The sequence below is a fragment of the Chiloscyllium plagiosum genome, unplaced genomic scaffold, assembly GCF_037043375.1.
Source record: "Chiloscyllium plagiosum isolate Xiang-an unplaced genomic scaffold, Cpla_swu_hap1 HiC_scaffold_44, whole genome shotgun sequence".
NCBI classification, from domain to species: Eukaryota; Metazoa; Chordata; class Chondrichthyes; order Orectolobiformes; family Hemiscylliidae; genus Chiloscyllium; species Chiloscyllium plagiosum.
The window spans coordinates 17,976,109-17,995,925 of record NW_028270182.1 but is presented as its reverse complement, the minus strand read 5'-3'; the positions used below and the strand labels follow the sequence as shown (position 1 = coordinate 17,995,925).

The 19,817-nt window shown below is 43.2% G+C and overlaps 2 protein-coding genes across 2 annotated transcripts in view; one reads left to right on the top strand and one right to left on the bottom strand.

The window, feature by feature from the left end:
* The window catches only part of LOC122544413 (uncharacterized), a 267,938-nt gene that overhangs the window by 156,803 nt on the left and 91,318 nt on the right, over positions 1-19,817 (top strand). The window lies entirely within an intron of this gene.
* Positions 6,798-10,816, bottom strand: LOC148137339 (putative G protein-coupled receptor 139). The gene is made up of 2 exons (XM_087982828.1): positions 10,747-10,816; positions 6,798-7,729 (listed from the first exon to the last, which is right to left on the bottom strand). Exons 1-2 carry the CDS (start codon positions 10,814-10,816, stop codon positions 6,798-6,800), a joined length of 1,002 nt encoding a protein of 333 aa, XP_087838954.1.

The window sequence follows — 19,817 nt, the reverse complement described above, 5'->3', positions numbered from 1 at the left end:
AGTCCTCAAACGTTCCTCATATGTTGAGCGTTTCATTCCTGGGACCATTCTCATGAACCTCCTCTGAAACAACTCCAGGGTCAGCACATCCTTCCTGAGATATGGGGCCCAAAACTGCACTCAATACTCCCATGTAATCTGACCAGAGCCTTATAGCGCCTCAGAAATACATCCTTGCTTTTATATTCAAAGTAAATGACACCATTGCCTTTGCCTTCCTAACTACTAACTCAACCTGCAAGTTCACTGACATTATTGAGATTAGATTACAATGTGGAAACAGGCCCTTTGGCCCAACAAGTCCACACCGACCCGCCGAAGCGCAACCCACCCAGACCCATTACCCTACATTTACCACTTCACCTAACACTACAGGCAATTTAACATGGCCAATTCACCTAAACTGCACATTTTTTTGGATTGGGGGAGAAAACCGGAGCACCCGGAGGATACCCACGCAGACACGGGGAGAATGTGCAAACTCCACACAGAGAGTCGCCTGAAGCGGGAATTAGCTTGAGAGAATCCTGAATGAGAACTCCCAAGTCTCTTTGCACATTTATATTTCTGAATTTTCTCCTCATTTAGAAAATGTACATGTCTCTATTCTTCCGAGCAAAGTGCATTACCTCACATTTTCTCACGTTGTACTCCATCTGCCACTTCTTTGCCCACTGTCCTAACCTGCCCAAATCTTTCTGCAGCCTCCCCACCTCCTCAATGCTACCTGTCTCTCTACCTATCTTTGTATCATCTGCAAACATACCTAGAATTCCCCCAGTTGAATTTGATGAACTTCTACCCATTTATCATCTGCTTGAACACAGTGGAAACTCGATTATCCAAGCAAGATGGGCGGGCACTATTTCGTTCGGATAATCGAGTATTCGGAAAATCGATTAAACGCCTTTCCTCTGGGGCTCGGAATTTAAAGTCTGCTCTTCATTCAGGAGACTAGCAGCAGCACACAGTGTGTGAGACTCCGTCCCGGCCCCTCCTCCTCGTCCAACCCTTCCCCCCAACCCATTCCAACCCCGTTCCCCCCGACCACCCAAACCCGTCCAGCCCCTTCCCCCACCCCTGTCCCCCAACACCATTCAATTCCTCCCCTCCCGCCCCCCCACCCCATTCCGCCCCACCTCATTCCCCCCCACCTGTCTTTTTGAGGTAAGTCTCCAAATAGCGCACACACCCACACACACATGCACAACTTTTTAGTGCAAATTTTTGACAGGTTCCCTGTTTGTCCTGCACAGGATAATGTTGGAGAGATTATTTCTGGGAAGCAGGGGGAGGGAGTGCCGGGTGTGGGGGGTAGTGTACAAACCTCTGTAGATCTCCAGGGAAAGTGTGGAGAGAGAGAGAGTGAGAGGGCGGGAGGTGAGTCATTTGGAGACGGTGCCTGTTTAATCATTATAACAAAAGACGCAATCACTGTTGGAAACATGTCTTTGATGTAATGCTTCTATCAGGGCCTCAAGATCTCCTTCGGATAATCCAATTTTCAGATCAGTGGTATTCAGATAATCGAGGTTGCCCTGTATATAGTGATCTCCATTTCCTCATCAAGACTTAAATTTTAAGAATGTAGCATTCACAGTTGCATTCAGATTTGTCTTCCATGTATGCTTTTTGATACAATTACTTCCATTTTTCATCTTTCTGTTGTAAATTCAGCTAATTTCTCTGAGCTAAAACTATCCCCTTTGTCCTCAACCTGTTTCTGTTTTGGCTCAACCATTTGATCAAACATGGTCTCCGATAATTCCACTTCAACTTCCTCATCTGGATTCTTTGATTTCTCCTCCAGATTCAACTGGTGACTTTGTGAGCTCTTTACGCCACAGTCAGAAAAAGTCCCAGGATATGCTTCCTGTAAAATGTCAGTTGCCTGATTTTCCACTGGCTTTTCAAACACAGTTGGCAGCACTGCTACCTGTGATCCAGCTATGTCACGACCAAGGACAGATTGTATTCCGGTAGCTGATAGTGTTCCTATCACCACTTCTCCATTTGTCACTGGACTCTCTAACCTCACTATATACAATGGAGGACTTCTAGGGGCAGGGTTGGGGACAGATGGGGGGCGGTGCTGGATGGGTTTGCGAGGGCAGGGGTTTGGGGGCATGGATGGGGACGGTTGGGGGGTGGTGTTGGATGGGGTTGGGAGGGCGGTGGTTGGGGTGGGTTTGTGGAGGGGTGGGGGTCGGTGTTGGATGGGTTTGTGACGGCGAGGGTGGGGGCAAGGTTGGGGACTGATGGGGGTGGTGTTGGATGGGGTTGGGAGGGCAGGGTGGGGGCGTAGTGGGGGACGAGTGGGTGGCAGTGTTGGATGGGGTTGGGAGGGCAGGGGTGTGGGGGCGGGGTTGGGGATTGGTGGGGGGTAGTGTTGGATGGGGTTGGGAGGGGCGGGGGTAGGGGCGGAATTGGGGATGGGTGGGGGGTGTTGGATGGGGTTGTGATGGTGGTGTGGGGGTGGGGTTTGGGCCCCGGGGCGTGGGGTGTTTGATGCTGTGGTGGGGGTAGACCGTGGGTGGGGTCCGATGGGTTTGGGGGTGCAGTCTCGTGCTCAGTGTGTTGCTGCCTCGTCTCCTGAACGGGGAGCGGGCTTAACAGAAAACTCCAAGCCCCAGAGGAAAGGCATTGAATCAATTAACCGAATAACCAATTACCCAAACGAAATTGTGCCCGCCCATCTCGTTCGGATAATGAGGTTCCTCTGTTCTATGGTTCCTGGGATTGATTGGGTTTTGTTGGAAGTTCATGCCAGATTTTCCCAATGTGATTACTTCACTGACTGACTTACTGACAAGCTGCAGAAACTGTCAGTGGATGGTGAACTGTCCGAAGGCATGTCACAGCCTGAGAGCTGTGTTAACCACTGGCCCAGTGTTAGCCACGCCTAATTACACAAAACCCCCATTCAAGGTGCCTATCGATGGGAGTGATGTGCTGTGCTCTTACAGGGAGGCGACAAGAACCTATTGGGTATTTTTCCAGAGAATTGATTCAGTATAATCAGAAATATTTCACAATTGAAAAGAAAATTGCAGCAGCAGGTGCAGTGAGAGTGTGGGCGTGGGGGGCTGTCGGGAAGGTACATTTTTCTCTTAAATACCTTGTGAACTGATATATTCAGGCAGTGGCTAAACCCGTGACACTACTTGCGTACTGTCTCCCACCCGCCCTCCTCCTCGAACTAAAAACAAAGACTGTATGTGGAGGCTCGGTATGGTCAGGCTCCTTTTCGCTTTTTTAAATTTATTCAATCTCTCTTGGTAAGTTAGAGCAGAGGAGATGGATGTTTGAGCAGTTGTATGATGCTCTTGCAGGATATGGGAGGTGAGGGTCACCACTAGTGTCCCTGCTAAAGTGCACCCAACTCCATCTCCTCACAGACAGCGTTAGGGAACTGGAGCTGGTGCTGGATGAACTTCGGATCATTCGGGAGACTGAGGGGGTGATAGAGAGGAGTTTTATAGAGACAGTCACACATATGTTACAGGATAAAAGTAGCTGTGCGACCATCAGGAGAGGGAAAGGGAATAGGCAGACAGTAAGGTCGTTCACCTCAACAATAAGTATACCGCTTTGGATAATGCTGGGGGGAACTGACCTACCAGGGAAAACGGCAAGGTCTCTGACACTGAGCCTGGCTCTGTGGCTCAGAAGGGAATGGGGGAGAATAGGAGAGCAATTGTGATAGGAGATTCAATCATGACAGGAGATTCTCTGGTCGGGAATGAGACTCCCGGATGTTGTGTTGCCCCTTGGGTGTCAGGGTGAAGGATGTCTTGGATTGAGTCTATAGGATTCTTAAGAGGGAGGGAGACTAGCCAGAAGTTGTGGCACACATCGATATCACTGACACGGGTAGGGAAAGGTAGGAGGACCTGAAAAGAGAGTATAGGGAATTAGGTTGGAAGCTAGAAGGCAGGATGAGCAGAGTCGGAATCTCAGGCTTGCTACCAGCTAGTGAGGCTAGGAATAAAGAGTGAGTGCAGATGAACACAAGGCTGCAGAGCTGGTGTAGGAGGGAGGGCTTCAGATATGTGGATTATTGGGATACTTTCTGGGGAAGGTGAGACCTGTATAAGAAGGATGGATTGCACCTGAACTGGAGGGGAACCAATATCCTGGGTGGGCGGTTTGCGAGAGCTCTTTGGGAGGGTTTAAACTAGATTTGCAGGGGGGTGGGAACCAAAGCTACAGATCAGGTAGTAGTGAACAGCCATACGGTGTGCAGAGAGTCTGTGAGGAGGGATAGGCACAGTCAGTGTGATAGATTGAAGTGTGTCTATTTTAATGCAAGAAGGATTAGAGATAAGGGGGAACAATCTCAGAGCATAGATCAATCCTTGGAACTATAATGTTGCGGCCATTAGGGAGACTTGGATATCACAGGGGCAGCAATGAGTGTTGGATGTTCCAGGGTTTAGATGTTTGAAAAGGAATAGTGGGGGGGATGTAAAAGAGGCAAAGGAATGGCATTGCTAATCAGGGATAGTATCACGGCTGCAGAAAGGGAGGTCACAGAGGAGGGTTTGTCTGCAAAGTCAGTCTGGGTTGGGAGTCAGAAACAGGAAAGGAGCAGTCACTTTATTGGGAGTTTTCTATAGACACCCCAGTAGCAACAGAGACATGGAGGAGTAAATTGGGAGGCAGATTTTGGAAAGGTGCAGTAATAAAAGGGCTGTTGCGATGGGTGACTCTAACTTCCCTAATATTGATTGGAACCTCCCTAGCACAAAAGGTTTGGACGGGTCAGTTTTTGTCAGGTGTCTCCAGGAAGGCTTTCTGACTCAATACAAAGATAGGCCAACTGGAGGGGAGGCCATATTGGATTTGGTGCTTGGCAATGAACCAGGTCAGGTGTCAGATCTCTCGGTGGGAGAGCATTTCAGTGATAGTGATCACAACTCCCTGACCTTTACTATAGTCATGGAAAAAGCTAGGAGCAGACGTTGTGGGAAAGATTTTAATTGTGGGAGAGAGGAATACAATGCTATTAGGCAGGAACGGAGGTGCTTAAGTTGGGAACAGATGTTCTCGGGGAAATGCACGACAGAAATGTGGAGGTTGCTTAGGAAGCACTTGCTGATAGTGCTGAACAGATTTGTCCCACTGAGCCAAGGAATGGATGGTAGGTTGAAATAACGGTGCGTGACAGGGATGTGAAACATCTAGTCAATAGGGAAAAGAAACCTACTTAAGGTTGAGGAAGCAAGGATCAGACAGGGCTTTCGAGGGTTACAATGGAGCCAGGAAGGAACTGAAGAATGGACTTAGGGTAGCTAGAAGGGGGCATGAAAAAGCTTATCAGGTCAGATTAACTTGAGGCATTCTAAACTTACTTGAGGAACAAGAACATAGCTAGAGTGAGGGTAGGGTCAATTGGGGATAGTGGAGGGAACTTGTACCTGGAGTTGGAGGAGTTAGGGGAGATCCTTAATGAATACTTTGCTTCAGTATTCACTACTGAGAGGGACCTTGACATTTCTGAGGACAGCATGAAACAGATTGATGTGCTCGAACAGGTTGATGTTAAAAAAGGAGGATGTGCTGAAAATCAGAAGGATAGATAAATCTCCTGGGCCAGACAGGATACAACCTATGTTACTACAGGAAGTGAGGGAAGAGATTGCTGAACCTTTGGCAATGATCTTTGCATCCTCACTGTCTACTGGAGTAGTGCTTGATGATTGGAGGGTGGAGAATGTTATTCCCTTGTTCAAGAAAGGGAATCAGAATAATCCTTGGAATTCCAGACCAGTCAGTCTCATATCTGTGGTGGGCAAAGTATTGGAGAGGATTCTGAGAGACAGGATTTACGATTTCTTGGAAAACCATAGTTTGATTAGAGATAGTCAGCATGGCTTTGTGAGGGGCAGGTCATGCCTCAGAAACCTTATTGAATTATTTGAGGATGTGATAAAACACGTTGAGGAAGATAGAGCAGTGGGTGTGGTGTACATGGATTTTAGCAAGGTGTTTGATAAGATTCCCCAGGGTAAACTCATTCCAAAAGTGGGGCATGGGATAAGGGGAATATGGCTTTCTGGATATGTAATTGGATGCCCCATAGAAGACAGAGGGTGGTGGTAAATAGAAAGTATTCAGCCTGGAGCTCAGTGACCAGTGGTGTTCCACAGGGATCAGTTCTGGGACCTCTGCTCTTTCTGATTTTCATAATTGACTTGGATGAGGAAGTGGAAGGGTGGATTAGTAAGTTTGCTGATGACAGGAAGGTTGGTGGAGTTGTGGATAGTGTGGAGGGCTGTTGCAGGTTGTAACGGGACATTGACAGGATGCAGAGCTGTGTTGATAAGTGGCAGGTGGAGTTCAACCTGGACAAGTGTGAAGTGATTCAGTTTGGAAGGTTGAATTGGAATGCAGAATACAGGGTTAAAGGCAGAATTCTTGGCAGTGTGGAGGGACAGAGGGATCTTGGATTCCATGCCCATCGATTCCTCAAGGTTGCCACGCAAGTTGTTAGGGTTGTTAAGAAGGTGTATAGTGTGTTGGCTGTCATGAGCAGGGGGATTGAGTTTCAGAGCCACACGGTTATGCCACAGCTCTATAGAGTTTGGGAGGGGTGTGCCAGTGCACCCCAGGGCCAGAGTTTGCAATTAATATAAATGAGCTGTTTGTAAGGGTTGTGTCTTTAAAATTATACCCCTGCATGAGATTGTGTTCATAAGTACACCTTCTTAAGTCAGACATTTGTAAACTGGGAGCCCTTATACAACACAGTCTCTTTATAGCACCAATTACAAGATTACAGGATGAAGTATAATTCATGAAATATTTATTATATATCGAAATTTGAACACCTTCACAATGAAATTTAAGGAAAATACAATCCCACTCCTTAACTCATTTCTGAACTTACTCTGGGTCCCTGCATAAATAAATGGGTTTATACAGGAACTTAAGATCTGAAGCATATACCCACATTCTTCCAGTTTGAAATTGGATTCAATGTAATTGGAACCTGAGAAATAATTTATGTTAGCAATTCGGACGTAGAGAAATGATAATAGAAACAGCAGCCATAACAGGATGAAACTGCCTGAGATACAGAACAGCAGGATGATGGACTTTCTCCGGTTCCTTACCTCCGTGTCATTCTGATTTTCTGTCTGTTTGCCGACTTGGAGTCTTTTGCGAGTTTGAATGGCCTTTAGAATTTGTCTGACAGTCACAGCATTGAGCAGTAAGATCAAAACGAATGGGAGACAAGGGGTTGAAATGCAATCAATCCAATCAAATGCAGCCCATGCAGCCGATGTATAAAATATAGACTTAATTTTGCAATACCATGGTACATTACCGATTGTATACAATGGTTCGTAAGTGAAATACCAGAATGTATTTTTGATACAGCTCATGCCACAAACTGCCCCTATAACCACAGCTGCTACTTTCTCTGTGCAATATCTTGTCTTCAATTTTGGGCAAGAAATGGCTACAAAACGATCAATAGTGAATATGACAGTTGCCCAGACAGAACAATCCCTACTTCCAGACATTAGCACAAAATTGACACGACAAACAGGGGTGACATACAGGACACTGAACAGAAAGTAAATGCCAACAATACGGTTCAATATTACAGCTGTAATAATGACCAGCAGGTCTGTCAGTGCCATGGATACGAGGTAGTAAGTGATGCATCTGGAGAGTCCGCACCTTCCTCTTGATAGGATCACAATCACTGTCAAGTTAGCTGCAATATGAAAAAGAGACACAATCCAGAGGATTAAGGAAATGGAATAGTGAGAAAGACAGTATGAGCAGAACCATAAGACTTGACTCCTCAAGGAGAGTTTTACAGAAATTAATTCCCTCATATATAAAAAGTAATTATTTTGCTTAAAGCAATCAACCAGACAAACATAGGACAGAGTACAGATATCAGAATGTAAACTAATATGTTATTCATATTAAGTGTGAAGATTATGCATATGGAAGTAAAAGCATTATAGGATTTAGGAAAGAAAATTACATTAAATTAGAAGCTAAAATGTAATATTCAGCATTTAGAATCTAAGGTTGAGAGCAGGAACAATTCAGAGCATTGCCTCAGTATGATCTCAGCAATGTTCACTGAACAACCAACAAACACAGGTCATTTTGAAGTTCAAGCTGACACTGAACGGGAATGGAGTTGGATATTGAGAATGGAAACCCAGCATTTTGTGCTACGGAGAGAGAAGAAGAAACATATGAATGGAGTGATCAGACACATGACATTTTCACCACATGTAGGCACCTTTTTAAAGACAATTTGTTGCAAAATAACATTATTTTTCTGTAGTCAATTGTTACATTCAGCTGAGATATTTTAACCCCCTCAATATTGTGACTTCATATGAAACATTAGGGACAGCGAGAAATAGTAATAATCGCATCGAGATACAGCTACCCCTTGAGTACAGCAAACCAATAACCAATGCAATCATTAAATACAACACCTTTCCAATCCAATCCAGTATGTAAACCTGTCACAAAAGGTGGGAGGTTCAGAGAGGTCCTGGGGACAATTTTATTTCACTCACACGGTGGTGTGGTCTGGAATGTCCTGCCTGGGAGTGTCGTCGAGATGGGAAACTTACACCATTCAAACAAAGGATGTGGATGAACACTTGAGATGGCATAATGTTCAAGGCTATGGGTTTGAAAGTGGGACTAGTGTAGATTTAGAGTAACTGTTGTTGGTGTTGACTGGATGGGCCTATTCTACCCAATATGGCTCTATGTTTCTATGGTTACACTCCTGCAATCCAGTTGATAAAATTGGATACCAGAAGTTAATATTCACTCCATTTTCACTTAACCTTTCAGAGTGAAGCATTACATGGGATACCTCCGAACTCTACTCCATGCCAGTGTTATCATGTTTCCCTTCATAATTATTTTTAATCGCACGTTGGGATAGATTCTGAGATACCTACAGGGGAGCTAGGACTTGAACTTCTGATCCAGAGGTTGGGACACTGTATAAGACAGTCCTTTGCTGTAATGATGAGGGTGGCACACCAACCCACAACAATAGGACACAAGTTGTCGATGCCCTTCACTGCACGACAGGAACAGAAGGTGCAATTATTTTTGTACCATCAGTTCATGGAAGTTATGATACCCCTCAGGCACAGATGGGACTCCAACCCAAACCTCCAGGCACAGTGATAGAGGTCTGACAATGCCGTTACAAGAACCTTTTTGGGTTAGATTTCTGGATATTATGCACTTCAGAGATGACCCACTCCCAAAGCTCTCCTCAAGTATATAGTTAACTTTATTTTATGAAACCAATGCATCCATTTGAGAAATCTATATTGCACCATTTGTTTTTCTATTTATTCATGGAATGTAGTCATCTACACTGGCTGGGCCAGCATTTATTGTCCTAGTTACCCTGAGAATTGTTCTGAGAGTTTCCCTTCACTGCTGTTCAGGGTGTCTTCATCTGATTGGATTCCGACCATTGGGAGTTGTTCAAGATCAGCTTTTCCCCAAAATCTCTATACTTTTAAGACACTATTTGAAAACACAGTTCCCAACTGACCACATTTGTTTTGCCATCATGGTGGTTGGCAGTGTATTGGATAACTTGCTGGTCTCATTATTGTTAAGAATCAGACCAGACCCCCTCAAAATATTTATAAACTCTAATGTTTTCTTTTTTTAAAGATAGATGAGAAGTGCTGTGTTCTAGACATAATGCAAATGATCAAATTATTTGACATTAAGTCAAACACAATCTATTTAAACACTGAAGTTAAAATACAAATTAAAGAAAGAGGAATTTAGAATAACTTAACACTATTGGAAAACTTAATTGAATAATAGAAGCAGTAGCTATTACTAATTAATTGTTCAAATACAGTCGTATTCCATAAACACACCCCATGGCAAAAAGGCTATTTGACACACAGACTCTGACATGCAGTTCTCCAATCCGGGTGGAAAGTAACATCAAGAGAAGGTTCAGAGAAAGTAGCAGCGAGGAGACATTTTCTGAAAGTATAAACTCTTTTTAGACCCCAATGGCTACTGCTGCTGAAAGCTAAGAAAAACTCAAAATCTTGGTCTTTCAGAGCTGGTCACACTCATTCAGACTATTTCCAAGGCTTCACATGTTGTTTATTTCAACCATCTTCAATAGGCAGGTCTGCACCTCTGCCTTACAACCACTTGTCAGAAAAACACCAGGGCAACATCACCTCTTAAACTAACAGTATCATCTCACTACATTACAGGTGAGACAAATCCACAACGTTCTCTTGGAGCTGCTGGCTATCATTCACTCACATTGGTGGCTCAAAACATGGAATAATACCTGCGGTCACATGATCAAGAATCATAAAGGGGACACTTGAAGGGAAGTTTTGCCACATTAAGTCCAAAAATTGCAAACTTTACACAGCAGATCTATGATTCACTGATAGAAATGCTCCATTAGAAGAAACTTTAAAGGGATTGTTGTTAAAGGGGGCAAGTAATTATGCATGAGTCAATAAAATATTCAGTTAAAATAGAGAGATGATGATATATAGCCAAAGCAATGATGTGGTAGAAAGACAGAATTATTGCTAAAGAGATATATTAATATGTTTAAAACAACTATCTTTCCAGGAAACACATTAGATCTCTGAAAGGGAAGAAGTTACACAAAACAGACAGGTGATCACAGCAAATCAAAATGGCATTCAAAATATATTAACAATTCCAGTCCAGTACCTGGCACCCCGATAGCTGCAAGGATGGGATAATAAATGGCAAAGAGCAGGCCTCTTGGCGCACCATGCATTTCGGTAAGATTCACTACTCCACATGAAGTGGGTGAGACATTTATACCTGACTTGAAGCTCTCAGGAGCAATTAGGTGTTTTGATTTGGAAATTAATTGCAAAATTGCAACAACAAAAAATAAGCTGTTTTGAAATGTTTTTGACATGATGTCTTATGCACAAAGGAAGGTCCCAGGGGAGTACTGAGGAACAAAGGGGGCTTGGTTAGCACAGGTAGACAGGATGGTTAAGAAGGTACAAAGAATACTAGTCTTCATTTGTCCGGAAATAGAATATAGAATACCGAATTGGGCAGACGTTCGCCAAGTTGTATTACCAGTGGACTAGAGAATGGATTTCTTTCAGGGAGCAGTTGATTTACCACTAGGAGGAGTAAGGAAAGCTCAAGCCAAAGTACAATAATATTTTTATTAGCCTGGACTGCATTAGGATGTGGTTGAATTTTGCAGGTTACATCATTTGTGTCAGGTAGTTGGAAAACCTCAGGCAGTGATAAAACCAACACCTTCAATACTCATTCCTGCATTTTAGAAACCTTTTTATAAGAGTCTTAATTGTTTGCAGAGAACCCCTACCTAAAACAAAAAAGTGGGAATCAGTATTTGTTGACTACAATGGAAGTGTCCACTGCATTTCCAGAGGCCATTCCATTATGTAGTATCCTGCCTAAAAGGATTGTAGAAGAGTTACTCAAATCTTTTACAGGAAATGTATTACCCACAAAGATCCAATCAGATCAAGTATCAAATTTTACATCACAATTATTCAAGGAAGTTATGGATAGCTTAGGAATAACACAATTCAAATCCAGAATCAAAGGAAGCATTAGAATGGTGGTATTGAACTTTAATAACCAAACTCAGCACTTAAAGTCGAAACTATCTATCGAGATGATTGGTATAAAGGAGTTTCATTTGTATGTGTTGCAATTAGGGATGCACCAAATCAATCACATTCAGTGCGTATGAGTTTGGTTTGGGGCTAAAGGGTGAGAGAACACTAAAATTAATTAAGGAGAAGTTGGTCGATCAGAGCTCAGAGACCACACATTTGGATTTTGTGTCAAATTTTAAGGAAAGATTAAATAGAGTGAGTAAGTCGGCTTGATAGCATTTGAAAGTAACACTGTAAGTAACAGAATAGAAAACAGACTAGAAATCAATAACTCACAAGTTTGCTCATGGAGATAAAGTTTTAGTTCAGTGATAGGTGAAGCTTGAAAAGCAAGGTTTCGTGGACCTTATCAAGTCGAAAGGAAATTGAGTGAGCTGAATTATTTGTTAAGAATGACAGATGGACAGAAGTCTCACAAAGAGGATGATTTGAAATTGCTCACAAGGTGTTAGATAGGGAAGGAAAGCAGGAGAAGAATGTCTTCCTGGTTCCAACACAGAGTGAAGAAGTAGGTTCAGAGGATTCTGAATTGGACTTTCCTCCAATTAAATTGGACAATGAGGAAGTTCTCAAAAATTGGGATAAATTATTGAGAAACATTCCAGTGGAAAAGCCAAATAACCTGGAAGTGTTATTAGAATCATGGAGGGAGATGTATAGGAAATACTGGGAAGTACTAACCTGACAATGCATGATGTTGATACAGGATATGCTGTTCCAATTAAGCAACATCCTCATAGGCTTAATCCTTTAAATTTGGCACAGGTTCAAAAACAGATTGTATGCTTGCTCAAAGCCAATGTAATCAAAATTTCTTTACTCAGAGAGTAATAAGGGTATGGAATGCTTTGCCTACATCGGTAGTAGATTCACCAAGTTTAAGTGCATTTAAGTCGTCATTGGACAGGCAAATGGACGTCCATGGAATGATGTAGGTGGGATGGGCTTCAGATTAGTATGACAGGGTGGCGCAACATCGAGGGTCGAAGGGCCTGTACTGCTCTGTAATGTTCTATGTTCTATGAATTTCAATGACTGAAGCACACCCATCGTAATAGTGGCAACACCAGATGGTGTCTGATGATTATGTGTTCCTATCACAAAGACAATGCAGTTTGTTATGGACCAGGCCAGACCCCTTCAAATATTTGAAGAAGGTAGCCCAAACTCTAACTTTTTCTCATTGTAAAGGCAGATGTGAAGTGGGTGTTCCAGAAGAGATACAGCTGGTCAAACCACTCGGCTCTACGCAAAACAGCATTTACATTAACATTCCAGTTGAAACACAAACAAAAGAACACGGTATTTAGAATAACTTAACTATAACTGACCCGATAGAGCAACTTAACAAAGGAGCTGTTCCAATCCAGTAACATCTCATAAAAACACCACTTGGCAAAAAGGTAAATTCAAACACAGGTACTTCCAAACAGGATGGAGCAGCATGCACAGAGATTTCAGGGAGAAAAGCAGTCAGGAATCATTTTCAGAAGCTTTTGCCTTCCTGGACTCCAGCATCTTGTGACTGCTGCAGCTCAATTAAACCTGAACTGGCAGAACTGGCCATTCCTCTGCTGTTGTTAAACTAGGCTTTTCCTAGACGCCTCAGCACCTCTGTCTTTACGACCTCTTTAAAAAACAATCCCAAAAACAAAATAACCATTTTTAAAGTGGCAGCATCATCATACCACCCCCTTAAATAAAAACAAGCAATATCAAATGATGGCTTCACTTTAAACCCCTTAATCTTACTCTGTTAGCACACTACAATACATAGACAGTGCATTGGCAATAACCATGTAAACATTCTCTACTGTATTGTATTTTTGGTCATTTACTCCTGCCACTGAACACTTCCGTTTTTTTCATCCCTGTCTTGCAATGCATTGGCAATTATGTTTTCTCATCCACATGTATAATTTTCACATTGAATGGTTGCCGGGAGGCATTGTGGCTCAGTGGTTAGCACTGCTGCCTCACAGCACTGGGAACTTGGGCTCAATTCCCACATTGGGTAGCTGTCCCCTGTGGAGTTTGTACATTCTTCCCACAATCCAAAGATGTGCAGTTCTGGTGAATTGGCCATGCTAAATTGTGTACAGTAGAAAGTACATTACTCAGGGGTAAACATAGGGGAATGAGTCTGGGTGAGTTACGCTTTGGAGGTTGGTGTGGACTTGTCGGGTTGATGCGCTTGTTTCTATTCTGTAGGGAACCTATCCTAATAATAAATTCCACCTAAACAGCCTGGAAATTTTGCCCTTAAATTTCTCCACAAACCTCAATGGGTTATGATCAGTGTATATGATTTTCTCAAACACATTACTAGAACGTAGAACATAGAACAATACAGCACAGAACAGGCCCTTCGGCCCACGATGTTGTGCTGAACATTTGTCCGAGCTTAAGCACCCATCCATGTACCTATCCAATTGCCACTTAAAGGTCACCAATGATTCTGACTCTGCCACTCCCACAGGCAGCGCAGTCCATGCCCCCACCACTCTCTGGGTAAAGAACCTACCCCTGACATCCCCCCTATACCTTCCACCCTTCACCTTAAATTTATGTCCCCTTTTAACAATCTGTAACTGGCAATATAAATTACTGGCAACATAAATGTTGAAATGTTGTCATGCCAACACCAAGCTCAAGGTCTCCATCTCAATTATCAAATATTTCTGCTGATGAATGTTCAATTTCTTGACGAAATACCTGATAGGTCTTTCTATCCCACCCCCGCCATTGTCTTCCTGCAGGAGCACAGCACCGACACCCACATGACTCCCCTCGACAGTCACTTTGAATGGTTTTGTATGGCTAACACTGGAGCAGTCTTTATCACAGCTTTCAGGCTGTCAAATACCCAATAACGGACCACTGGAAGCTTTTGCCTTTCTTTAGCAAATCAGTGAGTGGAGCAGCTACCCTGCTAAAACTTTATGTGAATGTCCAATAAAACCCACTCAACTCTTGGAATCGTAGTCCTGCCCTCTTCATTGTCGGTCTGGGAAAGTCCCCAATTACCTTTGTTTTCACATTAGGTGGAGCCATTTGTCCATGTCCAATAATATAGCACTGGAAGGTGACCTGGTGAGCTCTCTCTTAGGCAGGTTTATCACCTAGCCTGCTTCCCAAAGTCAATCGAATAATTCTGATAAATGTTGGAAATGTTCCTTTCATGTGTGACTATATATCATCAGGTCGTCAATGTATACCACACAATTAGTTAATCTTTGAAATGTGGCTGGCACATTTTTCATACCAAATAGCATGACGTTAAACTGATACAGTCCATTCAGCATTACAAAAGCTGAAATTGTCTTCATTATTTTCAACAAAGGTACTTGACAGTATCCTCTCAGTACATCCAACTTGGAAATATAAGTTGGTGGTCCCAATTTTTCAATACAGTCTTCCAAATGTGGAATCAGATGTGAATCATACTTTGTAACTGCAGTGACTTGGCAAAAGTCTCCACAAGGCCGTTGGGTACCATCTGGCTTTGGCACCATGACTATGGGTGAGCTCCGGTCACTGTAACTCACTTTGTTTATGTTGTCTTGGAGCATGCATTCAATCTTGTGCCAACTTCACCGGGTTAAGTTGATAAGGATGTTGCTTAATTGGAACAGCATTTCCTATATCTCCATGGTGCATGATCAGATTAGTATTTCCCAGTATTTCCCACATATCTTCCATGCAACAGTAATAATGTTCAGGTCATTCCAAATGTCCTCTGGAAGGTAACTCAATAATTTATCCCAATTTTTGACAACTTCCTCATTGTAACAATTTAATTTGAGGAATATCCAATTCAGAATCCTTAGAACTTGGTCCTTCACTCTACAGTGGAACCAGGGAACACATTCTCCTTTTATTTTCCTGCCCTGTCAAAATACCTTTTGAGCAGATTCACATAACACACTCTCTGTGAGATTTCTTTCTATCTGGACATCTTATCAAATAGTTCATTTCGTGTAATCTTCTTTTGACTTGATAAGGTCCACTAAACCTTGCTTTTAAAGGCTCACCTATCATTGGAAGCAACACTAACACTTTATCCTTGTTCTCAAAACTGTGAGTTTTTGATTTCTTGATTGCAACATTCAATGACATCCTTACGCAGTCCAGGCCAGTAAAAATGTTCTTGTGTTATAGCTTGAGTTTTTCATACCCCCTAAATGATCTCCTCCTGGTAATTCATGTGCTACCTGCAATACCTCCTTTCTATAACCTACTGGTATCACAACTTATAAGACCATAAGACCCAAAGATGTAGGTGCAGAAATTAGGCCATCCAGCTCATTAAGTCCACTCCACCTCTCAATCATGGCTGCTAAGTTTCTCACCCCCATTCCCCCGCTTTCTTCCTGTAACCCTGGATCCACTTAATACGCAAGAACCTATCTTTCTCAGTCTTAAATATACTCAATGACCTGGCCTCCACGGTCTTCCATGGCAGTGAATCCCAAAGATGTCCCACTCTCTGGCTGAAGAAGTGTCTCCCTACCTCCATTCTAAAAGCTCTTCCCTTTATCTAAGGCTGTGCCCTCGGGGCCTATTCCCTCCTACCAATGGTAACATCTTCCCAACATCCTCTCTGTCCAGGCCATTTGTTATTCTGAATGTTTCAATTAGATCCTCCCTCATCCTTCTAAAATCCATTGAGTATAGACCCAGAGTCCTCAAATGTTCCTTATATGTTGAGCTTTTCATTCCTAGGACCATTCTCATGAACCTCCTCTGAAACAACTCCAGGGTCAGCACATCCTTCCTGAGATATGGGGCCCAAAACTGCACTCAATACTCCCAAGTAATCTGACCAGAGCCTTCTAGAGCCTCAGAAATACATCCTTGCTTTTATATTCAAAGTAAATGACACCATTACCTTTGCCTTCCTAACTACTAACTCAACCTGCAAGTTTACTGAGCTTACTGAGATTAGATTGCAGTGTGGAAACAGGCCCTTTGGCCCAACAAGTCCACACCAACCCGCCGAAGCGCAATCCACCCAGACCCATTACCCTACATTTACCACTTCACCTAACACTATGGGCAATTTAGCATGGCCAATTCACCTAAACTGCACATTTTTTTGGATTGGGGGAGAAAACCGGAGCACCCGGAGGATACCCACGCAGACACGGGAAGAATGTGCAAACTCCACACAGAGAGTCGCCTGAGGCGGGAATTAGCTTGAGAGAATCCTGAATGAGAACTCCCAAGTCTCTTTGCACATTTATATTTCTGAATTTTCTCCTCATTTAGAAAATGTCCATGTCTCTATTCTTCCGAGCAAAGTGCATTACCTCACATTTTCTCATGTTGTACTCCATCTGCCACTTCTTTGCCCACTGTCCTAACCTGCCCAAATCTTTCTGCAGCCTCCCCACCTCCTCAATGCTACCTGTCTCTCTCTACCTATCTTTGTATCATCTGCAAACATACCCAGAATTCCCTCAGTTGAACTTGATGAACTTCTTGAACACAGTGGAAACTTGATTATCCGAGCGAGATGGGCGGGCACTATTTCGTTTGGATAATCAATTATTCGGAAAATCGATTAAACGCCTTTTCTCTGGGGCTCGGAATTTTAAAGTCTGCTCTTCATTCAGGAGACTAGCAGCAGCACACAGTGTGTGAGATCCCGCCCCGGCCCCTCCTTCTCGTCCAACCCTCCCCCCAACTCATTCCAACCCCGTTCCCCCCGACCACCCAACTCCGTCCAGCCCCTTCCCCCACCCCCATCCCCCAACACCATTCAATTCCTCCCCTCCCGCCCCCCCACCCCATTCCGCCCCACCTCATTCCCCCCCACCTGTCTTTTTGAGGTAAGTCTCCAAATAGCGCACACATTTTAGTGCAAATTTTTGACAGGTTCCCTGTTTGCCCTGCACAGGACAATGTTGGAGAGATTATTTCTGGGAAGCAGGTGGAGGGGTTGCCGGGGGTGGGGGTGGCGCTGTGGGGTGTAGTGTACAAACCTCTGTAGATCTCCAGGGAAAGTGTGGAGAGAGAGAGAGTGAGAGGGCGGGAGGTGAGTCATTTGGAGACGGTGCCTGTTTAATCATTATAACAAAAGACGCAATCACTGTTGGAAACATGTCTTTGATGTAGTGCTTCTATCAGGGCCTCAAGATCTCCTTCGGATAATCCAATTTTCAGATCAGTGGTATTCAGATAATCGAGGTTGCCCTGTATATAGTGATCTCCATTTCCTCATCAAGACTTAAATTTTAAGAATGTAGCATTCAGAGTTGCATTCAGATTTGTCTTCCATGTATGCTTTTTGATACAATTGCTTCCATTTTTCATCTTTCTGTTGTAAATCAGCTAATTTCTCTGAGCTAAAACTATCCCCTTTGTCCTCCACCTGTTTCTGTTTTGGCTCAACCATTTGATCAAACATAGTCTCCGATAATTCCTCTTCAACTTCCTCATCTGGATTCTTTGATTTCTCCTGCTTTTTCAACTGGTGACTTTGTGAGCTCTTTACGCCACAGTCAGAAAAAGTCCCAGGATATGCTTCCTGTAAAATGTCAGTTGCCTGATTTTCCACTGGCTTTTCAACCACAGTGGGCAGCACTGCTCCGTGTGATCCAGCTGTGTCACGGCCAAGGACAGATTGTCTTCCGGGAGCTGAGAGTTTTTCCAGTGTACCTATCACCACTTCTCCATTGGTCACTGGACTCTCTAACCTCACTATATACAATGGAGCACTTCTTGCTTCACCATGAAGCCCGCACATTTCTTGGCAATAGTCCTTCTGAGGTACATATCTCCTCATCTATCAACATCAAAGATTGACATGATCCTGTGTCTCTTAATACTGTAACTTTTTTTAACTTGCTACTCCTGGCCTTTGCGAGCAAACCTTACCTTTGCAAGTAAATGGTTAAAGAAGATCTGTCTCTTCCTCCTTAACCAACGTCCGAGCAGCTTGTACATTCTGGTGCAACTTTCCAGCCTCCACTTGCTTTCCGTTACCACTCCAACAAAATTCACTGGCTTCTCCTGTTTTCCCAGATCTGGCTTCCCAATGCATTTCCTAACCCACCAACACTGTGATTTCATGTGGCCTACATTATTGCAGTGAAAACACCGGAGCTTTTTAACTTCTCTGTCCCCTTCAAGGGTTTCCTTTTCACCCTGCGGTAAACTACCTGTATTATTTTCACTGATATCTATGTTTCCCTTATGACCTGAGGATTTCTCTCGGATTGAAATTGATGTTGGAAGCCAACCTTTGATTTATGGACCAACTCATAATCATTAGCCATTTCAGTTGCTAACCTTGCTGTTTTAACTCTCTGCTCTTCCTTATGATTTCTTACTGCTTCAGGAAGTGAATTTTTGAACTCCTCCAAAATAACCATCTCTCTGAGAGTGTCATATGTTTGATCTATTTTTAATGCCCTTATCCACCGATCAAAATTATTTTGTTTGATCCGTTCAAACTCAATGTAGGTTTGACCAGGGTCCCTCCTTAGATTCCTGAAACATTGTCTGTAGGCTTCTGGCACAAGCTAATAGGCACTTAAGATGGCTTCCTGATACACCCTAGATACCTTCTCTGATAGTGATGCCAGTCACTAGCTCTACCTCCCAACGTTGTTTGGATCAACAAAACCCACATGGTCACTGATCACTGTATTTGCTTCACCACGTTCTCAAATGAGATTTTTAAAAAAGACTTCCACATCCTTATCATCAAATTTAGGCAACTCTTCAATGTATTTAAACAGATCCCCACCAGGCCTTTGGCTACAATGAGTTTGCTCATCAACACTTTTTCCTCAGTAAGCTTACCTTCACCTCCATCCCTTTAAACAAACTTTCCTGTCTAAATGCCAATTTCTGAAGTTCAGAGTCTTCCTCTTTCTCCCTTTCTTCTCCCTTCCTCTCCATTACTTTTTCCTCTGCTGTTAATCAAAATTCAACTGTTTCAGTTCCTTTTTATGATCAAGCTGCTTTATCTGCAATTGAATTCTAGCCATTTCCAAATATTCTATATTGGCATTTCCAGCAAATTTAAATGACCAGCTATCGTTCGAGAGTGGTGAACCCGACCTGGACAATCACAAAGGCCAACCTCCCATCTAT

What these genes read in the sequence shown, in the direction of transcription:
- LOC148137339 (XM_087982828.1), bottom strand. Translation starts at nt 10,816, where the DNA reads ATGCATGGTGCGCCAAGAGGCCTGCTCTTTGCCATTTATTATCCCATC. An exon ending in TGCAGCTATCGGGGTGCCAG is followed by an intron (nt 7,730 to 10,746) that starts GTACTGGACTGG and finishes TTCATATTGCAG; the next exon opens with CTAACTTGACAGTGATTGTG.